This window comes from Chelonia mydas, chromosome 23, assembly GCF_015237465.2.
Source record: "Chelonia mydas isolate rCheMyd1 chromosome 23, rCheMyd1.pri.v2, whole genome shotgun sequence".
NCBI lineage: Eukaryota > Metazoa > Chordata > Testudines > Cheloniidae > Chelonia > Chelonia mydas.
This window is the reverse complement of record NC_051263.2, coordinates 14,215,954-14,232,982: the sequence shown is the minus strand read 5'-3', so window position 1 is coordinate 14,232,982 and position 17,029 is coordinate 14,215,954. Positions and strand designations below refer to the sequence as shown.

Sequence of the window (17,029 nt, the reverse complement as noted above, 5' to 3'; positions counted from 1 at the left end):
AGGGGTGACTCCAGATTGATCCTGGGGGGCTGAGATCAGAACCCAGCTCTGCCCTCAGTGAAGTCAGGGATGACTCTGGATCGACCCTGGGGGGCTGAGATCAGAATCCAGCCCTGCCCCCAGTTCAGTCAGGGGTGACTCCGGATTGATCCTGAGGGCGCTGAGATCAGAATCCAGCCCACAGGTTCCCTGTAGATGCAGTGAGGTGTCTAACAAATTTATTTGAGCATAAGCTTTCATGAGCTACAGCGCTGTCAGCTGTCAGGAGCTGTCAGCCCCAGCAGGGTGATCGTCCCGGGGGCAGCTGTCACCATCCGCTGTCAGTGTCGGTGCAAGGCCAGGAGGTTATTTCTGTATAAAGATGGAATCCAAATCCAGGAGCTGGACGCTGCTGGGAACAGGGGTGAATTGACCATCCCCAGCGCCAGACGGGAAGACACAGGGTTCTACAACTGCAGATCTCGCTCCAGATTGGAGCCGGAGCCCCATGATTACCTGCAGATTGTTGTAACAGGTGAGGGTCCCAGGGAGCGGGGACGGAGTCACAGGGGGGGTTCCCAGCCGCTGTAGATTCAGGGCTGACGCAGGGGGGGATCCCTGCCCCCAGGGGCCCTTGGGGTGTCACTTACTTCCCCGTGCTTCCATTTCCCCTTGTATGAATCGTCCTCCCTGCACCTTGTGTCTGGTTACAGAGTCGGGGTTGGCTTTAGGGTGGGGGCTTTTTCTCACTGTGCCTGTGCAGCTCCCAGCACCTCTGACTGCCAGGCCCCCCCAGCTCTAACCACTAGAATCCACTCCCTTCCCAGAGCCAGGGACAGAACCCAGGCGTCCTGGCTCCCAGGCTCGGGGGGACTATTGAGTGGATAGACAGGTACAGAGGGTGCTCTGGATTTAGGTCCTCGGGCAGTTTCGGTCGTAGCTCCCAGGAATCTCTGGGATCTCGGAGAGGTGCCTCTGGCTGGGTTTTCTCCCAGGGGCCCTGGGACTGGGACCGTGCGGCGAGGACGGGGCGCAGTGACTGTGCCGGGGTCTGTCTCACGGCCTGTCTCCTTCTTACTGCAGAGCTCAGCTACCCCGAACCCTCCATCTCCCTGAGCCCCAGCAGGGGAGTCGTCCTGGGGAGAACTGTGACCATCCGGTGTGAGTGTCGATGTCAGAAAGATACGTTCCTCATGTATAAACTTGGAAACCCGGATGTACGGCGCTGGGCAGAGACTGTTGGGGACGTGGCTGAGTTTACCATCCACAACGTGAGCCAGAGACACACAGGGAGCTACAGCTGCCAATATAGCCCCAAATCGGACCCCTCTGTCTGGTCGCATCCCAGCGACCCCGTGGAGCTGATGGTAGCAGGTGAGGGGCCCGGCTCAGTATCTTCGCTTTGTGACAGGGTTCCCAGGGTGGGTCTATGGAACCGCTGGACCCCTGTCCCACCAATCTCGGGTATCCCTCGCAGCAGTGATGCTGATGTCAAGCTACAAACCTCTGGCAGGTCCTGCACTTACCCAGCCATCCACAGCCAGGGACACACCCACTGGAGTTACAGGAATGATCTCCCAGCCTCTCACGAACCCTTAATAGGGTCGCGCCAGCCAAGTCCCTCCCAGATCCCCAGCCTGGTACCGTCCTGCACTGGTCAGAAGCCTGGCCAGTGTCAGTTCATTACACAGTCTGCCCGTCCCTCAATGGGGAGAGGACACAAACCAGCCTTTGTAACCTGAGCTGAGATTTCCCAGGCACTTCAACCTAAACACACTGTTTGAGATCAAATAGAAAAGAGATTTATTAACTCCAGAGAGATGGAGTTGAAGTGATTATAACTAGCAAGTGTAGAGATCAGAGTCAGTTACTTAAGAAACAAAAATAAACTGGCAGTCTGAGTTCTACAAACTAACCAGGATTTGAATCAAGCAGTATCTCCCCCTGGTAGCTGGTACCCACAGGTCACAGATCTTCAGTACACAGACTGGAACTGCCTTCCGGCCGGGACCACCCTCCCCAGTTCAAAGTCTTTCTCCTCCAGACGTGTTTCCAGGGGCTGAGTTGTGTGGGGAGTGAGGCCAAGGGATGTTGTCACTTCCCCTCTTTATAGCTTCTTCCAGCTTACTGGGAAGATCTTCTGCTAGAGGTGGGTCGAGCAATCTCCATTGTGTAGATGCTCTCTCTGCGATGGTCCTTAGGGGACTCACACTGAAGGGAATCCACTCTCCCATCACAGCCCCACACCCAGCTAGACCCTCAGGGGGTGTCTGCCCCAATGGGATGCTCAGAGCCGGCTCTGCCCTGAACCCTGGGCCCAGCAGAGGGGACACCCGGCTGGGGAGCTGGGACGGAGTCACTGGGAGGTTCCCAGCCAGGGGGGAGCAACAGCTGCTGGAGGTTCGGGGCCAAGAGAGGGAGGATCTCTGCCCCCAGGGGGAACTGCAGAGCAGGGACCTTTTCCAGAGGGATGCTCCCCCGGCTGCCCTGCTCTGGGGATGCACAAAGGAGTCAGGGCCAAGGGGCTGCGCAGCCAGCACCTGCCCCAACGCTGAATTCACCCCCCACCTGCCCGGACAATTGAACCCATAACATACGCCGGGTGATGGGGTGAGTGGCCCAGTCACTGAGTCACCATTTCAGCCCCTTCCCACCCCAGGCCTGGGTGCTGGTTTAATCCCACAGAGGGAACTGACCCAGCTGGGCCCTGGCAGCCAGATCCCTCCCCACCCCCCCGCAATGGAGCTGGAGGGAGAAGGTGGGTGGGAGAAATGGAACAATTCACCCCCCAGGGAACCGGGTTCCCGGATCAGAGGGCCACAGGGCCATTCAGGCTGTTTGGAGGGGGACAGTCCCAGAAGACAGAACTGATGGGTTGAAGTCTTCTACGCAGAGGATGGTGGATTGATCCATGGGGACCTATGGCCACCAGTCTGTGGGAATGTGGGTCTGTGGGAAGGTAGGGTGGTGGACAGATGGGAGTGCGTCTGATGAGGGATAGAAAGATGGACGAAGACCTTGTCTACATGAAAACTGGACCTGAAATGATGAATCCAGTGTGGTTCCCAATCCCCGCTGGTGATCTCAGAGCAAGTCTGGGATGTTGGAATTCGTGCCCCCTGGTTTGATACAGCCCCGTTTGGCAGACGAGCTCCCCTTTAGCTCTATAGACACAGGGGAGCCCTCCTCCGAAATAGGAACAGCTGTGCCCAGAGCTGCTCCGCAGTGACTCCAGGTGTGAATGGCACCTGAGTGGAGCAGTGACCTTCTCTGTGTCCTGTGTCCGTACAGCTCTGAGCACACAGGGCCCAGGACAGGGGCTCCTGGTAATTAATACTAGTCATTAATGATTGCAGTTCCAGTTCTGTGGAGCCAGGCAGGGGCTGTATCTGTGCTGAGGGTCTCGCTGGGCCGATCCTCCCCTCCTGCGATCCCTGGGGCACTGAGCCAGCCTGAATCCCTGGGTCCCATCCTCTCCCTCAGCTCAGGGAAAAGCCCCCATCACTGGTTTCCCTGTATAACTAACCCCAGACACCAGGGCTCCAGCTTTCTCACCCCTGCGCCCCAGACCCTGACAGACGCTGGTTCTACTCCCGCAGGGGGAACTGACCCGACTCAGCTGGTAACGGCACCGGCTCCGACCCACCCAGGCAGTGTGTGGCCAGGTACTGAGGCTGGGGGAAGGAAATCGCCATCAACTCCCCCAGAAACAGGTTTGTGCTGTCCTAGCAGCCGCTCCCAGGGGGAGCCACAAAGGGCTGTTTGGGTGTGATGGGGGAAGATCTCCACAGCGAATGCCCCATCTGGGCTGACAGCCCCCCAACTCATTTCATATGCTGGGCGGATATCACGGGACAGATACCAGATTGGCTTGGTGGGGGCAGAGCCCAGGAGAGCTTCCCCACAATGCACAGCCCCACCCCAGGGGCCCCACAGACCGGGATGCTGTGCTGCCCCCTGGCACAACAAAGCCACCCATGTGGGGCACAGCTCGGTGCATATCCCCCTGGGAGAACAGGACCAGGGACAGAGAGCCGGGGATAACAGTCCCATGCATCCCCTCTGTCTGCCTGTGTCTGCAGATAGCCCAGGGGAACGGCTCAGAAGCAGGGCTCTCCCTTCACATGGTTCTGCCCAGCAGGGGGGTTAACCCTGGCACCTATCAATTCAGATAGACATGGTGTTAACACTTGAACCCATCCATTCAGAGTGACACGTTGTTGACTCTGGAACCTAATGATGGCTGTTGCGATGACAGCACCGTTATGTTTTCTGCTGCTGATCACTTCGGCGGGGCATAATTCTTCCAATGATCTCAAAGCACCCTCCCCAGCCACAAGCACCACCCACTGCCGTCGCCCCACCCACATGATTGCTATGCAGAAGTGAGCTGAAGCTGCAGGGAAATTCCTGGGACAGGGGCGGGACTCAGGGGGCCGGGCTGTGGGATTCGGGCCCAGCTGGTACATGGGGCCTGGGGTTCATCCCCCCACACACACACTCTGCCCTCTCCCCAGGACAACCCTTTGCCATTGGCAATGAACACCCCACCAACCACTATTACCCAGCATCCCCTCTGCTCCTGCCCCTCCCAGCTCCATAGCATGTTCTGCTGTGGGTCCCTGAGGCCTTGAGGGGGCGGGGCTGGGGTAGCAGGTAATGAACCAGCAGCTCTTCTTCCCAGGTGGAACGGAACCAAGCGCAGCACCGGAGCTGAGCAGCTCTGTCATCGCCGGGGTGAGCGCGGCGGCCGCCAGCCTCCTCTTTCTCCTGGGCATCCTCTGCCACAGAAGAACCCGAGGAAGTGAGTGCCCGGCCCAGCGAGGGAAGGGTTAAACCCGCTGCTAAGCGGGGCTGGGAAGGGGTCACGGCTTGGGTGGGAGACAGGCCAGGAAACCAAGGGGGAAGAGCAGGGGGCCCAGCAGGGGGCACTCTCCCCTGGCAGAAAGAGCTGGCCCCCCTAGGGGGCACTGTGCTGTAGGGGGTGGAGGACTCCATAGGGGGTGCTGTGCTGCAGGGATTGGGGGGCTCCATAGGGGGTGCTGTGCTGCAGAGGGCGGGTCTCAGCCTGTCTCTAGGGTATCCAGGCAGAGCGATGAGGGGGATTCCCTCCCTCCTGAGCCCCCTGTCCTGGCTGCCCTATGGGGCTGAGGGGCAGGGCTGGTACATGGGGATCCGGGTCGACTTATGGACAGATTCTGCTTCCTGTCTCTGCAAGGAAAGGACCAGCACCAAGAGAGAGCAGGTGAGACCCCCTCTGCTCCCCTCAATCTACCTGTTCCAGGACACGGTTCTCTCCCTGGCTTGGGGAGGGGAGTGGGGTCTAGTGGGTTGGAGCAGGGGGGCTGGGAGGCAGGACTCCTGGGTTTGTTATGATCTCTCTCTCTTTGTCCCTGTAGAGAGTCCAAGGCTGCAGCCACAGTCAGTAAGTCACACACGAGGGGGCAGCCATGGGGAGGAGGGAAGGGGAGAAGAGGGGAGAGTGGTGGGGGCTGTGTCCTGAGGGGGGGAGGACACGCTGATGTGGGGTGCAGCCTGTGTGTCGCTGTGGGACGAGGCATCTCTGCCCTGTCTCACTGCATCCCCTTGGGGGTGCCCCTGCCCTGCTCTGTGCCTCAGTTTCCCCTGCTGCACCATGAAGCTAGTGACCCTGCCCCAGCCCAGTGTGCTGGGGAGAAGGTGGGCCACTCTGCAAAGGGCTGAGATGCGGGGTGGGAGGCCGGGCCCCGGGCCCTGATCTGGACCCAGCCCCTCACGGGGACTGTCTCTGTTCCACAGACACCCTTGTGGGCCAAGGGAAGCAGCTGGATGTCCTGGTAAGTGCTCCCCACTCCCCAAGACATCCACCGCCCCACCAATCTGGCCCTTTGTGGGCCCCACTAGAGCAACAGGGATCAGCAACAGGGCTCCCCCCGGGATCGGGGGGCAGAAGGGAGGGGGGAGACCCAGAACACTGAGAATAAGAGGCTGACCTTGCACCCCACAAACTCACCCCCCCCCCCCGCAAACCTTCCCCCCAAATGTTTGCATTTGTCTGAGGTTTGCGGAGGGTCAGCAGAATTCCAGGGGGGGCAGGTGCGGCGCGGGCCAGGGAGGATTTCCCTGATCTCTGCCCCATGGGGCTCTGTGGGCTGGAGTGTCCGTGGAGAGGGGGTGTCTCTGGATTCCCCAGGGGAGGGGTGGGAGGAAGCGCTGCTCTCCAGAGCCCACCGCTGGACAGGACAGAGCGGGTCAGGGCAGCTGTGCGCGTGTGTGGACGTCGCTGCCCCCTGGTGGAGGGGTTGGGACTGCTCTGCTGCTGGGTACACCTGCTCCCTCAGGGAGGTGGGGGAGCACACACATCTATGTGCTACGTGGGCGTAAGGTCACCTGTGTGTGTGTGCAAATCTCTGTGTGCGTGCACATCGCTATGTGCAGTATGGCTCTGTGTGTGTTGGCGTTGGCACACACAACACACACTACACACAGTGACTCTCTCCCCTCCCAGCCCCAGGAGCCTGGGACCGAGGGACTCACCTACGCTGAGCTGGACTGCCAGATGCTGCAGGCCAAGCAGGGGGGGCCGGCCCCTGCCCCCGAGCCTGTCCTGTACGCCGCCATCAACGTGAGCTGGGGCCCCCACGGGCAGCACCCCCGGGCCGCAGGGGGCACCCTCCCCCCACCCCCATAGTGTGATCCTGGGGGGAAGTCACCCCACACAGAGAACAGATTACGTGTATAGCCCCCCCGGAACCCCTCCAACAGCTGGTGCCACCCCACCCAGCCCCACATGTGGAGGGTCATGGGGGTTCAGCACCAGGGGAGGGACAGGACGCAGCAAGGAGGCTGTTTGTGTTATTTTGCATCCTGTTAATCTCCAGATTTGTAATAAACACAGAACCACAAACTGCCCCCCTCAGGTACCCCACAGCCCCCCTGTCTCCATGCTGGCAGTGTGTGTCACACCTGGGGCAGACAGGATCGCTTCTCCCATTTTCCAGGCGTGCCCCTTACCCAGCTGCTGGATATAACTTGAGGGCTGGGTTAGGGGCCTGCCTGGGACATGGTAGAAGTGGGGGAACGGAAACCTGTGACCTAAAATTGGGGTTGTCGGAAATGAGGCTTCATTGGTGGATAAAATATTGCGGGGATGGGCTGTGCCGTCCACCACCTTTGGGGGCCTTAAAGAAAGAGACTCACTTCAACATCCTGGCTGCCAGCCCCCGTCTCCTGGGCCCCCCGGGCTGTCCAGACCCTGCTCCACGGAGACGTCCTGAGCAGAGCGGCTGGAGAGAGGGACCCCAATGCCATCGCCCCTCCCCCGGCTGAACCCCCAACCCGGGAGGAAACCGGGTCGGACTTTAACAGCAGCCGCAGCGACGCCGGCTCCAGCCCAGCTCCGCCAGCTCCTCTGCCCCCCAGGACAGTCGCTAGCGTCTCCGGGGCCAGCGGGGAGATGCCCAAACCTGGGGGATTTTCCAGCTAGAGACTCGCTCCAGCGAACGAGGCCAGGGCTGGAACAAACCCCTCGTTTCACACGGCGCCAGCCATGGCTCCCCTGGTTCCTGCTCTGCTGTAACAGCCAGTCCCAGGGATCAATGGGGGGTTGCCGTGGGGCTGAGCAGGCTGCGGGCTCTGGACCCTGCCCCCGGCCCGTGTTTAACCCTGTTCAGTGTGGGGCGGGGGCTGGGGCATGTTTGCACCTTGGCTCTTTATTGCATCTCCATGAACACAACAGGACAGAGAGTGATTTAGCCTCTGGCTCTTCTGGGCCCCCCCATGGCCGGCGTTTGGGGGGAGCCAGATGCAGGAGAGCCAGGAGTTTGAGGGAAGTAGGTTGAGGGTGTTGGGAGGGGGGTTGAGGGCAGAGGGGCTGGGATGGGGAACAGGAGTTTAAGGGCAGACAGGCTCCCCCTGCAGAAGGTCAGAGCTGGGGGGGGCAGGATTGTTGGAGGGTCTGAGGAGGAGGGGAAGGCAGCACCCCCTGAGTACCCTCTGAGCTGCCACTTCTATCCCCAGCAGTCTCCCCTGTCACTGCCCCCTGCTCAGCCTCCCCCCCATTCCAGCCCTCTCAGCCTCAGGGTCCCCCATTTTCTTTTCTGTCCCCTCAGTGTTCTCCCCACACAGTCACCCCTTCTCCTCTGTAGCGGTGGTCCCAGTGGGAGCTAGCTGAGGTCACTCCATCAGGGTGAACTGCAAACAGACTGAGGTGGACAAACCCCACAAGCTGGTGGATATTCCAAGATTTAGATTTCCCAAGCCAGCACAAAACAGCTTCGGTATCACCTTCCTGGTTACTCAGAAGTCCAAACAACACAGTTCCCTTAAAGTGCCCAGCCTCAGGCCTCCAGCCAGTACCCACGTCAACATATGATGTTGTCATAAATATAAAGGGAAGGGTAAACACCTTTAAAATCCCTCCTGGTCAGAGGAAAAACCCTTTCACCTGTAAAGGGTTAAGAAGCTAGGATAACCTCGCTGGCACCTGACCCAAATGACCAATGAGGAGACAAGATACTTTCAAAGCTGGAGCGGGGAGAAACAAAGCTTTCTCTGTCTGTGTGATGCTTTTGCCGGGGACAGAACAGGAATGGAGTCTTAGAACTTAGTAAGTAAACTAGCTAGATATGCGTTAGATTCTGTTTGTTTAAATGGCTGAGAAAATAAGCTGTGCTGAATGGAATGTAGATTCCTGTTTTTGTGTCTTTTTGTAACTTAAGGTTTTGCCTAGAGGGATTCTCTATGTTTTGAATCTGATTACTCTGTAAGGTATTTACCATCCTGATTTTACAGAGGTGATTCTTTTACTTTTTTTCTTCAATTAAAATTCTTCTTTTAAGAACCTGATTGCTTTTTCATTATTCTTAAGATCCCAGGGTTTGGGTCTGTGTTCACCTATGCAAATTGGTGAGGATTTTTATCAAGCCTTCCCCAGAAAAGGGGGTGTAGGGTTTGGGGAGGATTTTGGGGGGAAAGACGTTTCCAAGCGGGCTCTTTCCCGGTTATATATCTGTTAGACACTTGGTGGTGGCAGCAATAAAGTCCAAGGAAAAAAGGAAAATAGTTTGTACCTTGGGGAAGTTTTAACCTAAGCTGGTAAAAATAAGCTTAGGGGGTTTTCATGCAGGTCCCCACATCTGTACCCTAGAGTTCAGAGTGGGGAAGGAACCTTGACACTTGCTAATAGCTTTTAGCAAAGAGAGCACACCCAATCAGCCAGTGAATTCTCTTAAGCAAGAGATGTCAGGGTTTGATCCTTCAGGACAAGGAAGAAAGGAGAGACCTTAATTTTGCAAAGGAGAGCCACGAGTTAACCCTAAAAGGCCCAAACCCCAGTGGTATTGAGCCAAAGGTGTGGCAAGACAAACATGATTGTAGATGGATACTTGCAATGAATTTGTTGTTGTCGCTAATGGTAATTTTTGTAACTAATGTATTGCTATTACCAAGAACTGTAAAAATGTCCAATGTGCCTAATCTTTTGAAAAAACCCTTGAACATGTTAAAAGAAATACATGAAAACACGCTTTGTTAAAAGGCCTTGTTATGCTGATGTTTCACAGTTAATGCCTGTAAATGGTATTGAAACTTTTCACAGGGGAAAAAACATTCCAGACCTGATGTGCTGTATGAAAAGGGAGACTGAGGCACACTACCAGATTACTTTCATGGCTAAATGCCAAGATTCCTATTGTATGGACAACATTAATATCTACATTGTCTTGATATTAATTGGGTTCCAAACATTTGTCAGAGCTTGTATGGATAAAGTCGCTATGTTCTTTAGCTCTTGGGAAAATCACGAGACACACAGGAACCATGCTGCAAGAGCAGATCCAATCCACTATTGTTCTACCTTGAGTTTGTAAAGAGATTCAATCATGTTATTGAACATGACTTTGATAAATCATTTCCGTTATACGCTGGTACGGCTTCTAACCCAATATTAGCTGTAGTAAAACAGAACCAAGGATGGGGAGCTCTTGGGATGCAGTCAGTGATGTTTGTGTCATCCCTTCTTGCATCAATTTTGCGTTGGGGTGGGGGTGGAGGGGTGAGGTTATTCACATAACCTGTGACGGTATAGATCATTTTTGCAACCACTGTTGTATATTTAGAGCAAATATAGTACAAAGGTTGTTGTGTAAGAGGTGCTGTTTTCCACTCCCTGCTCTTGTGTTATGTCTGTTTTAACTCCTCGTCTCGTAGTTGACACCCATACCGATAAAAAAGTTAGTGAAGCACTACGATTTGCTAAAAGTTATCTACAATAAGGGGGGTAGATGTGCATGCCTATAGAGAGAGAGGATTTTAACTAATATAGGGGAGGGGTGGGCTGCTTTATGAATAAATTTGTGACGTGACGGGACTGTTTATAAAAACCTATGAGTTTTACTTAGAGGCTGGCTGGTTCTCTTTGGAGACGGGCTGCTCTCTATTGTTGTGTGCACTCTTCAATAAAGAGCTTTGTGTTCGGACCTTGCTGGTGTTGCCTGTCTCTCTCCGGTCAGACAACGAACTGTGATAATAATCGCTTGATAATAAGAGTTGGGGATTGTGGGTTTGAGTCCCCTTTCCACCTAGGATGGGACAATTTGGCAGTAAATGCCCGGCGGACACCCCGTTGTCTCTGATACTCAGAGATTAGAAGGAAATCTCTGGAACTATTGGGTTAACTAAATCAAAGATGAATAATTTATGTCAGGTTCAATGGCCAGCTTTCACCACTCATTTGTCCCCGACTAAGGACTGGCCGGCTTGTGGAACTTTTTCCGCAGACAGGATGGATTCCTTAAAAGATATTCTGGTTGATCTTAGACCGGGACAAATGGATTATTTGTTGTATGGTATAATTATAAGCCAAAAGAAGGACGTATGGCTTTCAAAGCTGTTTGTATGGAAGAGTCAAGGACGTCCTCTTTCCTCCTCCTTTTCTTATTCATCTCAGGGGTCTCCAGCCCCGCTCTGTGCTATGCCTGCTTCTGCCCCTCCTCCGGCTTACCCTCGGCTTTCTGACCTATGCCCAGGACCAGCTGCAAGCCTTAAGACAGGACTTCCAGGCAGAAAAGGAAGCACTGGCTAAGCAAGTACCAGTCCTTCAGAGACTTGTCAAAATATAACCATTTGTGCTCAGCATATGCCATAACAACAGTGTGTCTGCCATAAAAGAAAATTAAATAGTTAAACCACCAATTGGCTGTGCGTTCTGTCCAGGTGACAAGCCTCACGGGGGAGGACTCGGGTAGCCCTTGTGAGTGAGAATATTTAAGAGAAGAGACCAGGAGGGCTGGGGGGCTAGTTAAGAAGCCCACCCTTCTTGTTAAATTGGTAGTGGAACAAAAGCTGGTGCTCATGGAAGGGACAGTTCAGAGAGAAAACCAGGATCGGGCCCAAGCGGGCAGGCAACAGAGAGAGAGATTGGAAAACAGGTTAGAAACTTGGAGGGCATAGTGAAAAAAGAGGAGTAAATAATTACAGGAATGGGAAATGTAAATCCTGGAATAATACTTGGACTGTTAAAATCTGAGTTGATTGGGGTGTCGTTTTGGAGAATAAGCAAGTGATTTAAGGAAAGAAAGTGAGACGTTAACTCTGTAGTTGCTGGAGGGAATTATGCTAAAGAAAAAGAATTTTTGGTTTCTTTGCAGCCATTCTGAAGGGAAAATGGGCCTTTTTTTTCAAAGAAATGTCTGTAAATAAATCCAGGCAAAGAGACTATGTGATTGAAATCATTTGGCTATGAAAAATTTAGTCAAATTAGCTAAAAGAACATAAGGGGTTTTATTGGAACTTAACCGCCCAAATGTATAAAGGAATGTAAATATATAATGCTACTTAATTAAGATCCTATTAGACTCTAAGGGGCTACAATAGTTGGTGTTTTCCTTTTTAGAGTTGTGTGTTGTGAAAACAGGAGTTAAAAGTAAAAGGCAATTAAAAGTCTGGTAAAGTTTATTGTGCCCTTTTTAAAGTAAAAATCTTTAAGTTGTGGATCCAAAAGCAAGCGGAAAAGCATTTGTTTTAATGTAAATTACCTAACTGATAAGGTAAAAGCCACTGAAACCTGGGCTGCCTATGAAACAAATACAAGAAAATATGGGTAATTCCTCTGTTTTGCCTGCAATTAACAAGGGTATTTATATAAAAAGGAAATATTTTAAGGAATGACTGACTGCCCAGAAGGGGTAGATCTATGTTCTTTTTGTCTTTCAGAAAATCAGAGAAAACTGATGCCAGATGAAAAGCAATTCAACATATCATCAATTTACTGGCACAATAGGAATTCTGTTCTGTGTTCTATGTCCTGTCTTGTGGCCAGAATTGCTGTGTTTAATTTTTCATAGGACAGTTTAGTTTAAAACTAAATAGAAGGGTTAAATTAAAATGCAGATACTTGTTTTATTCAATTTGGAATACAAAGTGTTTGGATAATATTATGAAAATGTAATATACTAAAGTTTAATACATTTGCTTAAGAAAGAAAAATAAATTTCATTGGCCAGATCTTTTAATTGAAAAAAAATTGTTGTTAAAATTTACACACCAACAGTCTTTGGAAGCAAGGACATGAAAGGTTAACCCACTCCCTGTATTATACATGGGATCCTTCTGGCTACCTCAAATTGCTAGCCAGAGGGCTGGGGAGGGAGGAAAGCTATTGGACACCAGAGGTTGTACCAAGTGGACTCCTCAAAAGTGGGTGTGCTTGTCCTGGCTTGTTGCTCCAAAGCTCCCTAATAAAGTCATTTTACTAGAAGGGTGTATGTGGCATACATTAAACAATAAGACTAAAGTGCTGTATAATGGGCAATGTACATGTGTTCATTTTTGAACAAAGGTGTGTGAGTGGAAAGTTAAAGTTTTCTTTGCAGGTTAACAGAAGCCAAGAAGGGGAGAAGAAAAAGAACAAATGGAGGACGAGCTACTTCAACGCGGTAGCTGGCAGGCTCTGTCCAAAGATAAGATGCTGGCCTGCCCAAGGACACCACTCACAGCTGGGATTTGGCTAACAGCCAAGAAAGAGGGGGGCTTGAATGTGCCCAAGCATCTGTGAGATCTGTAAAACACTGATCCTGTATCAGTAGGTAACCGCTTGGCCTATAGAAAAGGAGTACTTGTGGCACCTTAGAGACTAACAATTTATTTGAGCATGAGCTTTCGTGAGCTACAGCTCACTTCATCGGATGCATACTGTGGAAGCTGCAGAAGACATTATATACACACAGAGACCATGAAACAATACCTCCTCCCACCCCACTCTCCTGCTGGTAATAGCTTATCTAAAGTGATCATCAACTTGGGCCATTTCCAGCACAAATCCAGGTTTTCTCACCCTCCACCCCCCCACACACAAACTCACTCTCCTGCTGGTAATAGCCCATCCAAAGTGACCACTCGCTTCACAATGTGTATGATAATCAAGGTGGGCCATTTCCTGCACAAATCCAGGTTCTCTCACCCCCTCACCCCCCTCCAAAAACCACACACACAAACTCACTCTCCTGCTGGTAATAGCCTATCCAAAGTGACCACTCTCCTTACAACGTGCATGAAAATCAAGGTGGGACATTTCCAGCACAAATACAGGTTTTCTCACCCCCCTATGAGGCTGCTAGAACCGCTGCCTTACAAAATACTCAATTAGATTTATGTTCACCTCTTTTAACCTGGCAACAGCAAGCCCCAGATAGTAAAAAAATAATCTGGGAAAAATGGGGAGCTAAGCCCGATTCCACGGGAATGTGGAAGTGTAATGGTCGTTTTGTTTTACCTAAAAACCAACAGAGTGCAGTGATGGAACAGATCCACAAAAATACGCACTTGGGAGCAAATAAAATGGCCCAGATTATGTTAAGACAGTTTGTTTCCTCAGGACTTTACGAACTAGCCAGAAGGACAGTAGAAAAGTGTGCTCTGTGTCAGCAGTGTAACCCAAGGGGTGTAAATAAGCAAGCACCACCTGGGGCGCAGGTGGGCTCACAGGCCTATGCAGCATGTAGATTGATTTTACTGATTTACCTCCCTCTGAAGGAAAGCGGCATTTATTAGTCATAATAGACCGTTGGAAGCTTATTCCACCGCTCGAGCGACTGCAACTGCTGTATGTAAGGTATTACTTAACGAAATTATACCAAGATTTGTCTCCCCCTGAAATAATTGACTCAGACCAAGGTACTCATTTTACAGCAAAAATTTGTAACAAACTGACCGGTAGGAACAAAATGGGCCAGGTGGAGCGGATGAACGGGAACTCTAAAAAATCTTTTGACAAAATTATGCCGGGAACTCAATATGAGATGGACTAAAGTCCTTCCTCTAGCTCTCTACACCATTCAAACAACTCCGAGTGTCAGAGCTAAACGGGCACCTTACGAAATCCTGTTTGGACATATACCCCCAACCTTCGCTCCTTTGATATCAGTTCCCATTGATACTGATATGACCAAAGCCACAGAGACTTACGTGAAAGAATTGCAGAGACATCTACTGACATTGCAACAATACTCTGCACACTCCCAGTCCTTACCTTTGTGGGAAGCTGTTCATTCTTTTTTACCAGGCGATCCTGTGTGGATAAAAGCATATCAGAAGACTCCGCTTCAACCACAGTGGCTGGGACCCTTTGAAACCCTTCTGGTGAGCCCTACCGCTAACCGACTGAAGGAGCTACCCACCTGGATCCATCATACCAGAGTCAAGAGGAGCACCGCTAGGGAACCTGACCTGTAAAAAGATTCCCCAGAAGCAGACGGTGTCGGACTTTGAGGAAGCTACGCACGTTCACCCCACCGTGAACTGGGTGAATCAGAAGCAGACGACATCTGTGCTCAAGACAAATGGACTGCTACCCCTTTGGGTGACCTGAAGCTCCGCCTGCAGCTAAAAAAAAGCCTTGAGTTGGTGGTGCCCTCTCAGGGAAGGATGGCCCTGTTCTCTAAACTGGGTTCTTGTGTTTTTAATCTGTTTGTTATTTGTTATATATATATATATTTTTTTTTTGGTGGTACGGGGAGTTGAGACTATAGAATCACACAGTTCTAACACATTTATACGTCTTGCCCATGAAATGAAATCTCATATGCCAGCCCTACAAAACACTTCATGCTGGGTGTGCTCATTAATACCAGCAGATAGCCAAAAAAGTCTTCCCATGGTTCCTATTCCCCTTAGTGCAATGAATATGACCTGGACCCCATCCTGAAAAAATTCTTCAGGCAATTGAAATATTACCTGGGCTGATACCGGCATCTCTCAAAGCAGGTATCTAATAGTTTGGAAACGAGTTGGTCAATGGTGCCTCTTAAGAGAAGGGAAAATAGCTTTGGGTAATAGTGATTGCACAGCCTACTTTAATGGCACTCATTTCGGGAGTAAAAGAGGTCCTAATATCTCTCTCCTGAATGGGGCAACCTCTTGCACCTCCGCATGGTATAGATTCACGGGTAACAAGTGCAGTCTGCTTGGGGAAAAACATTTTTTGTGTAAAGATCATAAGTTGATTGAGCATTACGTTATAAATTGTACGCTTGGGTATAACCTGCCAACTCACACTATGTGTTTATGTTCCTCTAATGCCTCCGCGGCTAAATTCTTCCTCCTCCCATCTTGGACCGGTTGGTACGAACGTATTAATAATACCTGGTCCAAAGTCACTCCTACCCTTTTTGGAGTATACTGGGTGTGTGGTAACAAGGCATACCTAACCCTCCCTCCTTCCTGGAGTGGATCCTGCTACTTGGCTTGGTTAGAACCACTGTAGCATATCGCACATGTCTCCCTAAAGGGAAAATCAGAAATGTAAGAGGGGCTGAGGAAGATGCAAATGACTCTCGCCCCCTTACTTGGCGTGCCCTAAATGACTGGACGGGTGCTTGTGCAGGATTTGTCTTTGCCTGTGGAGGTGCCACTTGGCATATTGGGGAAGGAGTCATGAGAATTCAGGGAGTGTTGGAGATACTCCAACAAATGGCAAATACTACTACCGATGCCTTGGTAGACTTGGCAACCGAACAAAAAAAACTAAGGCAGATGGTTCTTCAAAACCGCTTGGCATTAGATATTTTGCTGGCCTCTCAGGGAGGAACATGTGCATTAATTGGGCAAGAATGTTGTGTATATGTTCCGGATGTTTAAACGCCATCTGGGAAAGAGCAAACCACCTTATGCAAGTTGCAAAAGACCATGGAGGAGAGCAAGTCAACTCATGGTGGGGCAATTTGTTCAATTGGGTTCCAGATATAGGTGGCTGGTTACATAACTTGCTTCGCAGTGCCGTTGTAATTGTTTGTGGCCTAATAGTTTTGTATGTTATGTTAAGATGTGGCTGTTGGCTGGGTACCAAGCTGTGCCCTACCAACCAGTGATTGGTACCCAGTCACTACCTACAGAGGCCAGTATGTCCCAAGAGTTCCCTTATGGCACTCTGGGGACAAAGGGGGGACTGTTAGGTGTGAAAAAGCTAAACAAGAGGCAGTTATGCCAACCGAACCAAAGTCAGGCTAAGAGAGGCTGCTGGGAAAGTCTCTGAAAGTAGAATGAAGGAATATGTGTTTAAGTTACAGAGAGTGAGAAAAAAGGGGAGGCCTGCATTCCTGCATTTTTGTACCAGATGTGCTGGGAACAGTGCTTGAGATACAGAGGCGCTGTTTTCCACTCCCTGCTCTTGCGTTATGTCTGTTTTAACTCCTCGTCTCCTGGTTGACACCCATACCGATAAGACAGTTAGTGAAGCACTACGATTTGCTAAAAGTTATCTACAATAAGGGGGGTAGATGTGCATGCATATAGAGAAAGAGGATTTTAACTAAAATAGGGGAGGGGTGGGCTGCTTTATGAATAAATTTGTGACGTGACGGGACTGTTTATAAAAACCTATTAGTTTTACTTAGAGGCTGCTGGTTCTCTTTGGAGACGGGCTGCTCTCTATTGTTGTGTGCACTCTTCAATAAAGAGCTTTGTGTTCGGACCTTGCTGGTGTTGCCTGTCTCTCTCCAGTCAGACAACGAACCGTGTCGTCTGGGGTTCGAGTCCTCGACATGACCAAGGAGTGAGGTGTGCAGGGTGTGCTCCC

General features: G+C 51.2%; 1 protein-coding gene across 1 annotated transcript; it reads left to right on the top strand.

The window, feature by feature from the left end:
• Nucleotides 1-248: 248 nt before the first annotated feature.
• Nucleotides 249-16,400, top strand: LOC122463619 (leukocyte immunoglobulin-like receptor subfamily B member 2). Its single transcript, XM_043534457.1, has 8 exons — nt 249-514; nt 1,063-1,353; nt 3,579-3,692; nt 4,664-4,783; nt 5,197-5,224; nt 5,379-5,404; nt 5,758-5,795; nt 6,473-16,400. The coding sequence occupies exons 2-8, from the start codon at nt 1,173-1,175 to the stop codon at nt 6,647-6,649; spliced, it is 684 nt and encodes a 227-aa protein (XP_043390392.1). The 5' UTR covers nt 249-514; nt 1,063-1,172; the 3' UTR covers nt 6,650-16,400.
• The last annotated feature ends 629 nt before the right edge of the window (nt 16,401-17,029 follow it).